At 35.5% G+C, this 14,126-nt stretch overlaps 1 protein-coding gene across 4 annotated transcripts in view; it reads right to left on the minus strand.

The window, feature by feature from the left end:
- ATRX (ATRX chromatin remodeler) overlaps positions 1–14,126 on the minus strand; it is a 321,152-nt gene that overhangs the window by 104,857 nt on the left and 202,169 nt on the right. For all 4 annotated transcript variants that reach the window (XM_025985028.2, XM_025985027.2, XM_025985025.2 and 1 more), the window contains 3 exons: positions 11,705–11,842; positions 9,297–9,472; positions 7,871–7,988 (listed from right to left, as the gene is read on the minus strand). In XM_025985028.2, coding sequence (XP_025840813.1) covers positions 7,871–7,988; positions 9,297–9,472; positions 11,705–11,842 — 432 coding nt within the window. The remainder of the gene's footprint in view (positions 1–7,870; positions 7,989–9,296; positions 9,473–11,704; positions 11,843–14,126) is intronic.

A 14,126-nucleotide genomic window follows, 5' to 3' on the forward strand; every position in this document is an offset into this window, starting at 1 on the left:
TTCAACGTGTTGAATAGTAAAAATATGCAACCAAATATATTTTATCTAGCAAGGCTTTCATTCAGAACAAAAGGAGAGATAAAAACTTTCCCAAACAAAGTTAAAGGGGCTTTAAGACTACTACACCAGCCGTGCAGGAAATATTAAAAGGGATACTTTGAGGAAGAAAAACTAAAAGCAACAAAGACTACAATGGAACAGAGAAAATCTCCAGAGACACAGAACTACATTTAATACAATGGCACTAAATTAGCATCTATCAATAATCACTGTGAATGTAAATAGGCGAAATGCTCCAATCCAAAGACACAGGATGTCAGAATGGATTTTTTTTTAAAGATTTTATTTATTTATTCATAGAGACAGAGAGAGAGAATGAGAGGCAGAGACACAGGCAGAGGTTAGAAGCAGGCTCCATGCAGAGAGCCCGACATGGGACTCGATCCAGGGTCTCCAGGATCATGCCCTGGGCTGCAGGCGGCGCTACATCGCTGCGCCACTGGGGCTGCCCTGTCAGAATGGATTTTAAAAAATCCAAGACCCATCTATAGGCTGCCTACAGGAGACTCACTGTAGACCTAAATACACCTGAAGATTGAAATTGAGGGGATTAAAAAATATTTACCATGCAAATGGATGTCAAAAGGAAGCCAGAGTAGCAATACTTACATCAGACAAACTAGATTTTAAACCAAAGAATGCAACAAGAGATGAAGAGGGGCACTGTATCATGATAAAGGGGTGTATCTAACAAGGAGATATAACAATTTTAAGTATTTATGTCCCCAATGTGGGAGAACCCAAATATAAAAATCAGTAACAAACATAAAGAAACTCATTGATAACAATATGATAATAGTAAGGGACTTTAAAACCCCACTTAAAAGGAGCCTCGGTGTCCATCGAAAGATGGATAAAGAAGATGTGGTTTATGTATACAATGGAATATTACTCAGCCATTAGAAACGACAAATACCCACCATTTGCTTCAACGTGGATGGAACTGGAGGGTATTATGCTGAGTGAAGTAAGTCAATCGGAGAAGGACAAACATTGTATGGTCTCTTTCATTTGGGGAATATAAATAATAGTGAAAGGGAATATAAGGGAAGGGAGAAGAAATGTGTGGGAAATATCAGAAAGGGAGACAGAACATAAAGACTCCTAACTCTGGGAAACGAATTAGGGGTGATGGAAGGGGAGGAGGGCGGGGGGTGGGGGTGAATGGGTGACGGGCACTGAGGGGGGCACTAGATGGGATGAGCACTGGGTGTTATTCTGTATGTTGGTAAATTGAACACCAATAAAAAATAAATTTATTATTAAAAAAAATAAAATTAAAATAAATAAATAAAACCCCACTGACAGCAATGGACAGATCACCTGAGCAGAAAATGAAGGAAACAATGGCTCTAAATGACACACTGGACCAGATGGACTTAGATGTATTCAGAACATTTCATCCTAAAGCAGGGGAATATACATTCTATTCCAGTGCACACGGAACATTATCCAGAACAGAAGCCATGCTAGGTCACAAATCAGGCCTCAAGAAGTACAAAAGATTAAGATCATACCGCACATATTTTCTGCTCACAATGCTATGAAACTTGAAATCAAACACAAGAAAATATTTGAAAGACTACAAATACATGGAGATTAAAGAACATGCTACTAAAGAATGAATGAGTAAACCAGGAAATTAAGAAAAAAGAAATACACGGAAGCAAATGAAAATGAAAACATGGCAGTCCAAAATCTTTCAGATGCAGTAAAAACAGTCATAGAAGGGAAGCATACATCAAAACAGGCCTACCTGAAGAAGCAAGAAAAGTCACAAGTACAAAACCTAACCTTTCACCTAAAAGACCTAGAAAAGAAACAGCAAATTAAACATAAAGCCAGTAGCAGGGAAATGATAAATACTAGAGCAGAAATAAATGATATAGAAACAAAAAAGAAGAGAACAGATGAATTAAACCAGGATATATTTGAAAAAATTAGTAAAATTCATAAATCCCTAGCCAGAATTATCAAAAAGAGAAAGGACCCAAATAAACAAAATTACAAGTGAGAGAGGAGAAATTACAACCACTACTACAATAATAAAATTATAAGAGAATATTATGAAAAAAGTATATGCCAGAAATTGGGCAATCTGGAAGAAATGAATAAATTCCTAGGAACATAAACTATCATAACCAGGAATAGAAAATTTGAACAGATCAAACATAGCAAAGAAATTCAATCAGTGGGGATCCTTGGGTGGCTCAGCGCTTTAGTGCCTGCCTTCAGCCCAGGGCACAATCCTGGAGACCCGGGATCGAGTCCCACATTGGGCTCCCTGCATGGAGCCTGCTTCTCCCTCTGCCTGTGTCTCTGCCTCTCTGTGTATCTCCTGAATAAATTAATAAAATAAAAAAATTAAAAAAAAATAAAAATTCAATCAGTAATCAAAGAACTCCACCCTCCAAAAAAGTCTAGGGTCAGATGGTTCCCCAAGGGAATTCTACTAAACATTTAAGGAAAATCAATAACTATTCTTCTGAAACTAGTCCAAAAAACAGAAATGGAAGGAAAACTTCCAAACCCATTCTAGGAGTCCCACATTACCCTGCTTCCAAAACAAGACAGACTCCACTAAAGAAAAACATACAAGCCAATATCCCTGATGAACACGGATATAAAAATTCTCAGCAAAATACTAGCATATGGAATCCAACAGTACATTCAAAGAATCATTCACAATGATCAAGTGGGATTTATTCCTGAGCTACAAGAGTGGTTCAATATTCACTGATTGATTTGAATCAATGTGATATAACACATTAATAAAAGAAATGATAGGAACCACGTGATTCTCTCAATAGATGCACAAGAAGCATTTGACACAATACAGCATACATTCTTGATAAAAACCCTCAACAAAGGAGGGATACAGGGGTGCCTGAGTGGCTCAGTGGTTGAGAGTCTGCCTTCAGCTCAGGGTGTGATCCCAGGGTCATGGGATCAAGACCCACATGGGGCTCCACATCCCTGCTCCACAGGGAGCCTGCTTCTCCCTCTACCTATGTCTCTGCCTCTCTCAGTGTATCTCTCATGAATAAATAAATAAAATTATTTTTTAAAAAGCAAAGGAGGGATACAGGAAACATACTTCAACATCATAAAGGCCATATAGGAAAGACTTACAGCTCATATCATCTTCAAATAGGAAATACTGAGAGCTTTTCCCCTAAGTTTGGGAATAAGAGAGGGATGTGCACTCTCACCATTAACATAGTACTGGAAGTCCTAGCCTCCAAATGAGACAACAAAAAGAAATAAAAGGCATCGAAACTGGCAAGAAGTTAAACTTTCACTGTTCACAGATATCATGATACTCTAAGAGAAAATCCAAAATACTCCACCAAAAAATTGCTAGAACTAATACATGAAATCAGCAAAGTCACAGGATACAAAATCAACATACAGAAATCTGTTGCATTTCTATACAACAATAATGAAGCAGCAGAAAGAGAAATCAAGAAATCAATCCCAGTGATGAATGAGCAAAAGAAAAAACCTAGGAATAAACCTAAGCAAAGAGGTAAAAGATACACTACACTGTACTCTGAAAACTATAGGACTTATGAAAGAAATCGAAGAGGACACAAAGAAACAGATAAACATTCCATGCTTATGGATTAGAAGAACAAACATCGTTAAAATGTCTATACTGGGGCATCTGGGTGGCTCAGTTAATTAAGTGTCTGCCTTAGGCTCAGGTCATGACCCCAGAGTCCTGGGATGGAGCCCCACACTGGGCTCCCTGCTCAGAGAGAAATCAGCTTCACTCTCTGCCCCTCCTCTGCTTGTGTGCACTCTCTCTCTCTCTCAAAAAATAAATAAAATCTTAAAAATTAATAATGATAAAATAAAATTTCCGTACTACCAAAAGCGATCTACACATTTAGTGTAATCCCTATCGAAATACCACCAGCGGTTTTCACTAAACTAGAATAAATAATCCTAATATGTGTATGGAACCACAAAAGACCCTGAACAGCCAAAACAATCCTGAAAAAGAAAAGCAAGGCTAGAGGTATCACAATTCTGGACTTCAAGCTATATGACAAAGCTGAAGTCAACAAGACAGCATGGTACTGGCATAAAAAAAGATACAAAGATCAATGGAACAGAATAGAAAACCTACAAATGGATCCAAAACTGTATGTTCAAGTAATCTTAGACAAAGCCAGAAAGAACATCCAATGAAAAAAAGACAGTCTCATCCACAAATGGTGTTGGGAAAACTGGACAGCAACATGCAGAAGAATGAACCTAGACCACTTTCCTATACCATGTACATAAGTAAATTCACAAAGGATGAAAGACCTAAATGTGAGACAGGAAACTATTACAATACTAGGAAAGAACACAGGCAGCAACCTATTTGACCTTGGCTGTGGCAACTTCTTACTAGACACGTCTCTGGACATAAGGGAAACAAAAGCAAACATGAACTATTGGGACTTCATGAAGATAAAAAGCTTCCTGGGCATCTGGATGGCTCAGTCAGCTATGTGTTCAACTCTGGGTTTTGGCTCAGGTCATGATCTCAGGATCAGGAGATGAAGCTTTGTGTCAGGCTCCACGCTCAGCATGGAGTCTGCTTGGGATTTTCTCTCTTCCTCTCCCTTGGCCCCTCCCCCTGCTCAAGTTTTCTCTCTTTCTCTTGAAAATAAATAAAGAAATCTTGTTTAAAAAAAAAAGATTAAAAGTTTCTGCACAGTGAAGGAAACAATCAACAAATCTAAAAAAAAAGGCAGCCTATGGAATGGGAGAAAATATCTGCAAATGACATATCTGATAAAGGGGTAGTATCCAAAATCTATAAAGAACTTACAATCAAACTCAACACCCCAAAAGACAAATAACTCTGAAGAAATGGGCGGAACAAATGAATAAATATTTTTCCCAAGAAGACACCGAAATGGCTAACAGACACATGAAAAGATGCTTAATATCACACATCATTAGAGAAATACAAATCAAAACCACGATGAGATTCTACCTTACACCTGTCAGAATGACTAAAATTAACAACTCAGGAAACAACAGATGTTGGCAAGGATGCAGAGAAAGGGGACCCCTCTTACACTGCTGGTGGGATTGTCAGCTGGTGCAGTGACTCTAGAAAACAGTATGAAGGTAAAACTATCCTATAACCTAGCAATTAAACTACTATGTATTTACCCAAAGGATACAAAATACTAATTCAAAGGGGGCACGTGCACCTCGATCTTTATAGCAGCATTATCATTGGTAGCCAAACATCCATCAATTGATGAATGGATAAAGAAGAGACAGTGTCCATATACAATGGTATTACTTACCCATAATAAAGAATAAAATTTTACCATCTTCAAGGATGTGGATTCAGCTAGAGTGTATTGTGCTAAGCGAAATAAGTTAGAGAAAAATAAATACTATGATTTTACTCATGTGGAACTTACAAAATAAAATAGGTGAACGTGGGGCAGGGAAAGAATAAAAAACAGAGGAAGGCAAACAATAAGAGACTCTTAACTACAGAGAAGAAACTGAGGGTTGCTGGAGGGGAGGTGATTGAGGGAAGGGCTAAATGGGTGATTGAGTACTAAGGAGAGCACTTGTTTTGATGAGCACTGGATATTACACTAAGTTCTACTTCTGAAACCAATACTCTAGTATATGTTAACTAACTAGAATTTATATAAAACCTTTTAAAAACAATTATATTTTTCAGAGTTTAGAAGCTTTTAATAATTAGTACTTTAGACATTTGATATCAAATAAAATCACAAAGAATGAGGCCTCCTTAATTCTTAAATATTGCACTTGCTTCAGAACTGTACACTTTAAGATCTATACATGAGCTATTAATATTTTACTATTGGTTATTAAAGACAAGTGATTCTCTAATATTTGAAAACACTGTAGCTGGTATTTTCTCTATGATAAAACAAAATTTTAAATGGAAAAAGTATTAAATGACCAAAGCTAGTACACTTTACTCAGATATTAATGAAAGATAGGTCTGGACATCTCTCTGTTTAACAACACAGTAGCTTTCTTATTGGGATAACTACATTTGGTTACTTAATTATGTCTCCAATTTTTGTCATTCAAAACATGATGGTACAATAAATATAACAGCTTGACTGATGTACAAATGAAAATGTATGCCTAATTATAGTGATTTTCTTCCAAAAGTCACTAAAAATCTGTGTTTATAAAACAGCAAAAAAGGAGTTCTGTAAAATATTAACATTCAATTTTTTTTTTCTTAAAGATTTTATTTATTTATTCGTGAGAGACAGAGAGAGAGAGAGGCAGAGACATAGGCAGAGGAAGAAGCAGGCTCCATGCAGGGAGCCCAATATGGGACTTGATCCTGCGTCTCCAGGACCACGCCCTGGGCTGAAGGTGGCGCTAAACCCCTGAGCCACCCGGGCTGCCCTCAAATTGTTTTCCCCAAAGCAAATTCTTAAGGACGATCAATATTATTCTGTTATCTAAAATGCACTGCTGTTGGGACACCTGGGTGGCTCAGTGGTTGAGTATCTGCTCAGGGAATGATCCCGGGTTCCTGGGATCAAGTCCCACATCAGGCTCCCCAAAGGGAGCCTGTTTCTCCCTCCACCTATGTCTCTGCCTGTCTCTCATGAATAAATAAATAAAACAATCTTTGGGGAACTCAGGTGACTCAGTGGCTGGGCATCTGCCTTTGGCTCATGTTGTGACCTCAGGATCCTGGGATCAAGTCCCACGTTGGGCTCCCTGCCGGGAGCCTGCTTCTCCCTTTGCCTCTCTTTATGTTTCTCATGAATAAATAAATAAAATCTTTTTTAAAAATCTTTAAAAAAATAAAAACAAAATGCACTGCTGTTTAAAAAATTAATGGAACTAAAATTAAATGTACTGCTGTTGCAAGGTATATCACTGTAACTAGTAATGATATGAAATAAGGTATTATTTTAAGATCTCTGTACACACTTCCATCCCCTATGATTTTTTTGGTAATTTATTTTATCCATAATGGCTAATGGGTACTTTCTAACCTGTATCCCCTAAATAAACTTCACATATCACTTGGGGAAAGTACCAGAATAAGATGACTTACAAGTAAGAAATCCCACTCCAGACCAAAAAGAGGCTAGGTTTTGCTCTGTGAACAGTGACAATCTTCGGCATACAGTCACAGACATACACATACAGACACATGAATTTATTGATGATAAAATAATAACTATTCACTGTATTTTTTAAAAGCCCATAGAAAATAATAAGAAACAATCTAAAAGATCCTCATAATGAATCCATCAAAAGATTTGTTAACATTTTGGCATATTTTAAGCATTTGTATATTTTTTTACTCTAACGTTAAGAGCATAACATATACCCTGCCTTTCATTTTGCTTCTTTTCCTTCAACTCTTGTCAATTTGATAAATGACAAATGATATCATAGATTTGAATTATATGCCTCATTATTGTGGTTCAATTTTTTAAATAATACACTGTAATTCTATATATTTTCTTTTATGGATTTACTCATACTAATAATTTTCCTAAAATAAAAGCTCTTTACAAATTTTTTTTTTCTTTACAAATTAAAGGCATTATTCCAATACACTGTGTATGTTTTTTCACCAGTTTGTTCCTTAGTTTACAATTTGGTGTTTTTAAAATTAGAAATATTTTATGCTTTTACAAAACAAACATATCCATTTTACTTAAATGCACAACTGAAAAATAACAATTTACATGGTAAAATTTCTAAGACAGCATCATTCATCAGAAAAAGAATGTCCTTAGAAGATAAAAACAGTAAGTTTATTTGTTACCTGTTAAGTGATCTAAATAGTACTGATAGAGCTTGCACTGAATAGGAGTCATTCTCACAGCTAACACATATTCATGTTTTGGAGGCAAGAACTTTGTTAATGCTGTATAATCTTTCCTCTGTAATTAACAAGGAAGAGAATGAAATTAGTTAACCTAAATATATGTTGGGAATTGACTGCTCCAAGAATCATCACTACTTACAACTCAAAGATACATATAAATAAATAGGTACTGAACATATAAGAAAACATTTTCTTAAACATATTTACCCTTTTTAATCACATAATCCTCATTATTTGATTGTAGTTAATATATTTCATATGGCTACACAATATGATAAAGATACTACAACATACCAGGCAGGTTTTAAACAGAAATGGTCATGTGAGTATTTTTTTCAAATTGTCTCCTCTATATAGAAAAAAAAGTGGGTAGGAGTATAGTAAGCAGTGTTAAGAAAATGACCTACTTTAATCAAACACTAAAAGCAATGAATCAATGTCTGATGCAGTCTGGTTTGTCCTTTGAGTAAGTTGTGCCAGTATGCCAGAGGATAACACAACTTTAGGGGAACTGTTTACCCAGTTGAGAAAGCAAGCAATGTATAACTCTTATTACCGTTTAAGTATAGAAACGAGAAAGAAAGAACACTAATGTGCTAGGTACAAATGACTACCCAAACCAGGAATATACTGCCTAGGTAGTACCAGCAATACAGAAACAAAGGACTTGCTAGTTGTGGCTAACCTGAACAAAAAGGATGACTGCCTTATATGATGGTAGAATATCCAGCGAGAAGGACAGTCTAGCTCATTTGTTACATCTTTGTAGCGACAATTAAACCTAGCATCTGAAGAAAAAGTGCAGACTCTGGGATCTACTAACTACTGGCTCAATCTCTGTATACTTATCTACTCATTAAAACAGGTTCACTAAATACCTATATGTAAACAGTATTAACTCACTTAGGATGATAATGTACGACTTCAAAGTAATGAAACTGGTTCTTCAGAATTATATTAAAAATGGATCCCCTCACAATTCATAATTGCCTTTCCTACACTCTTTCAAATAAGTGAGGTTCAAGCCACTCTACTATAAAATTAGAATAAGCGTAGGAATTTTTTAATCATAACAGCTATGTTCCTTTTACATACTCCCTATCTTAAAGACGAGGAATCTAAACATTAATATATTAAAATATGAAACTATATACATGGCAAATGAATTAATCAATTATGCTCTAAATGGAACTCTTTTTTTGAAAGTACAAATTTCAGTTTTGAAGACAATGCAAGGAGATTTAACTATAAAACTACAGACTGAAAAAAGGGGGAAAAACACAAAATAATTAAATTCAGAAAACACTGTGGGATTATAATATAACAAAGTAACAATATTTTCTTATATGGAATGTATTTGTACCTGAACACATCCAGCTAACATCTCATAGAGAATGTGAGCACGCTTTTTCATTACTCTGACATCTACCATGGTAGAATCTGCACATTGACCGTTTTGGATTGGATTTATAAATCGATTCCTGAACTCCTTAATGGATCCCAGCAAATTTTCCTTGATAAAGTTAACCATGCAATGATCTAAGAGAGAAGACATTAGTTCACTAACAATAATAATGGCTAAAAGAGACTAAAAAATTAATAAAATGTTCATGTCAAAAATACATGCATGGAATTATTAGAATTAGGCTAAAAGGAAGAACAGCAAACTGAGTATAGACTAAACATTGGTTATAAACCTAATCTAGAATTGGATTACCTAGGCCAGATGAGATATTCAAATAAAAACCATCCCTAAATTCTAGACGTGAATGTTTAAAAACAACACTTAAGAACACTTTATTCTTATTCACTATTCTTTATAACAGATATACAGTATAACAAGTGTCCTATAATTCTAACCATTATTTTATGGTCAGCAAAGGTATCTTGTGGAAAATACACAGACTTTATATTAACTGATCTAGTTCCAAAAACCCTTAATAGAGTTATCAGCTGCCCTATACTACATAGGACCCCAATGTGAAATGGCATTTCTTTTCACTGTTTCAATACAATTTTATTAGCAGTTATTACATCAAAATTGATATTTATAGGATCCAAAGGACTGTCTTAGAAAATTCTAAAGAACACAATTAGATTTTAACAGTAAGCTAGACCATATTCTCTTAAAAAGTCATGAATAACACTGAGAATTAAGGGCAGTTCAATCAAGAATGAAATGAATTCTCATGTTTTGTTACCCTCTCTGACTCCTAACACAGGGAAACGAACAAGGGGAAATGGAAGGGGAGGTGGGCGCGAGGATGGGGTGATTGGATGATGGGCACTGAGGAGAGCATATAACAGGATGAGCACTGGGTGTTATACCATATGTTGGCAAATCAAACCTCAATAAAAAATATATTAAAAAAAAGAACTAGGGCAGCCTGGGTGGATCAGCGGTTTAGCGCCACCTTCAGTCCAGGGTATGATCCCAGAGACCTGGGATCCTGGGATCGAGTTCCACATGGGGCTCCCTGCGTGGAGCCTGCTTCTCCCTCTGCCTGTGTCTCTACCTCTCTGTCTCTCTGTCTCTCTCTCTGTCTCTCATGAATAAATAAAAAATCTTTAAAAAAAATTTAAAAAGAACTAGAAATGAACTCTATATGCAGTGTCACTTTGACACTTAAAGCAAAGTTCCATGGGAACATACTTATATGGATGTGAATTTCATTGGCAAACACCACTGGTTTATTTCTTCACTGTATCCTAACACTCTTCTAACTAATATTTTATTTTTTTTGCAATGTGAAGCAGCATTTCTACAAATGGAGTAACAGAAAAAGGTGAAACTGGAACAGATAAAGATAAAATATAGGTTACAGTGAAATAATAACCAGTTTTACAAATAATAAAAAAAGTTACTATACACTAAAGGAATGGAAATAACATAAAAATAAAAAAGCTATTACAATGGATTATAATAGGAAATTTTAATTTGTTATTTGCTGAATAATTCATGTTCCCTCTTAAGTATCACCACACATATGAAAATAAGAGAAATTCACAAGTTATCTAGTTTCATATCATCTGTCCTCAGTCTCAACAAATTCTATGCTGACACAGATTCAACACAGTTCTTCTCCCATCTCCACATTCCTAAAACATTCATACTTGGCATTTCTTTTCATTTTCCTATAGTATCTCCTCTCAAATAAGATGCTGAGTGAAATAAGTCAGTCAGAAAAGGACAATCATCATATGGTTTCACTCATATGTGGAATGTAAGAAATAGTGAAAGGGATTATATAGGAAAGGAGGTGAACTGAGTGGGAAAAATTAGAGGGGGAGACAAACCATGGGGGACTCCTAACTCTGGGAAACAAAGAAAGGATTGCGGAAGGGGCGGGGGATGGGTAACTGGGTTAAAGGGAGGGCACTTGATGGGATGAGCAATGGGTGTTATACTATATGTTGGCAAACTAAATTTAAATTTTAAAAATGTAAATAAAAAGATGTATTTTGTTACAATATCTCCTGGATAGTCACCAATGCATTCCTTGGTTGCATTCAAAGCAATCATTAAGACTTCTGAAAATTTTTATAGATTTTAAATGCTATGTTTATATTTGAACATTCAAAATGGCACACCTGTTGATTTATAAAGCATTCCACTTGAAATGTATGGTATTCTTTTACAGCAGACTAAGATGGACCTACCCAGATCATAGTCAGAGACTATATTCGACAGAAGAAAGGCAAATGGTAAAGTGGCAAAAATGTGTCTGAGGCCATGCCAACTCTACAGCATAACTGGAGATATTAACTCACACTCAATTAGGTTATTTTGAAGTGGTGTTCCTGTTAAAATAATCCTCCTCCTTGACCGTATAGAATTCATAGCTTTTGAAACTGCAGATGCTTCATTTTTCAGAATATGGCCTTCATCACAAACAACAAAGTCTGGGCCTATAAAAATGTATAGAAAAACAACATTTAATTAGTATATAATAAAATTTAAAATGTAATTAAAATTGAATATGTAATTAATTCATTTAAGCAAATAAGTTAACTCTTTTTTTTAAAGATTTTTATTTATGTATTCATGAGAGACACCGAGAGAGGCAGAGACATAGACGGAGGGAGGAAAAGCAGGCTCCATACAGGAGCCCAATGTGGGACTCGATCTCAGAACTCTGGGATCACGTCCTGAGCCAAAGGCAGAAGCTCAACCACTGAGCCACCCAGGCATCCCAATAAGTTAACTCTTTAAAGTGCTGCTCTTATGGGAAGATAAAACAATATCCTCATTAGAATAGTCATTTTTTAAAAGATTTTATTTGAGGGATGCCTGGGTGGCTCAGTGGTTGAGCTCCTCCCTCCGGCCCAGGGCATGATCCTGGAGTCCAGGGATCAAGTCCCACGTCGGGCTCCCTGCATGAGGCCTGCTTCTCCCTCTGCCTGTGTCTCTGCCTCTCTCTCTCTATCCTTCATGAATAAATAAAATCTTTTTTTAAAAAAAAAAATTTATTTGAGAGAAAGAGCCCAGAGAGAGAGAGCGCACAAGCAAGGCTGAGGTGTAAAAGGAGAGGGGGAAGCAGACTCCCCACTGAGTAAGGAGCCTGAAATGGGGCTCAACCCCAGGACCCTGAGATCATGACCTGAGCCAAAAGCAGATGCTTAACCAACTGAGCCACTCAGGTGCCCCAAGAATTGTCAAGAATTGTCACATTTTAACTCTGCTGTATTTATTGTATTTTGTAATGTGGCATTAACTAGTATTAATTACATCCCAAGAGTAGAGTATTAAAGTACTAGTATAGATGGTACTTAAGATTCTTTAAAAATACAAAAATAAACAAAAATAATTTTAAAAAAGTGAGAAGATTCTCCCAACAGATTTAAGGTATTTGAAAAAATAAAATCTTTTTTAATTGGAAAACAGTATCTAAAGATGTATTTCAGCACTAGTGTATCAAGTGAACACAAATGCCTAAGACTACTAGAAACTTATATATACATGAAAAGACAAATTTCAAAAGTTACACTTTAAGAAATACTACATAAATCAAAATAGAGGGGCACCTGGATGGCTCAGTTGGTTAAGTGTCTGCCTTCAGTTCAGGTCATGATCTAAGGGTCCTTGGATAGAGGAGCCATACATCAGGCTCCCTGTTCAGTGGGGAGTCTGCTTTTTCCTCTCCCTTTGTCCCCCACTCTGCCCCAACTCGTGCTCTATCTCTCTCTTTCTAATAAATAATAAAATATTTTTAAAAAATAAATCACGAAAGACTCTGGAGTATCTTCCATTTAATTCATTCCAAATAACTAACAATATTTGCAGAGCGGAAAATTTACCTGATAAAAGATAGCTAAATTGATTGTTACATGGCTATGGGGTGGGAGGGGCAGGTGGGAAGAACACTTTCTAAGCTATAAAAGATCTTACAGCTGAGAGTAACTCTTTCAAAGAAATACATATGCTTTATTAAAATAGTGTATTATTGTTTTCTAAAGTATCATTTATACACAATTTGCTTGCTGGCTAACTTACATACTACTTAAATACTTACTTTGTCAAATTACTCTCCATCTGTTAGGCATTAGGGAAAATTTATCTTCTACATGATTTCAGAAGTAAATGCTTCAGTATGATTGATCAAATAATATAATTGTTAATCAAAAAATATATATAATTATTAATCAGTTTTCACATGGAGCTACACAAATATTGACATTTTTAAATTACTTACTTTACTTAAAAACTAAAATCTATACCTAACTTTGTATTAAAAGACTACATGTTGGTTTTTTTGAATCCTAAAATTCTTCCGAAGAAAAAAATTGCCTTTTACACATGACTTAAATGATTTTCACCACCATATTCAGTGTTCATGAGGACATGGTAAAACAAGTACTCTCATACAATCTTTGTGAGAGACTAAATTACTATCTGACATTTTGGAAGACAACTTTACAGTATCTATTAAAATGTAAAATGTATGTACCCTTTGACTCACTGTTCAATTTCTGGGAATTTATCCTAGAGGTATACTTCCACACACACCCAAAGATACATAAAATATTCCCTGAAGCATTGTTTGTTTTGGTGGAAAATTGAAAAAACCCAAAAGCTATTCAAAAGGCATTAATAAAACTATAATGGAATGTTACAGAACTAAAATTAATGATATAGATTTCTATGTACTAACCTGGAAAGATATGCCAAGTACATTAGAAAAAAGTTTTCCTG

The sequence above is a fragment of the Vulpes vulpes genome, chromosome X (assembly GCF_048418805.1).
Source record: "Vulpes vulpes isolate BD-2025 chromosome X, VulVul3, whole genome shotgun sequence".
NCBI lineage: Eukaryota > Metazoa > Chordata > Mammalia > Carnivora > Canidae > Vulpes > Vulpes vulpes.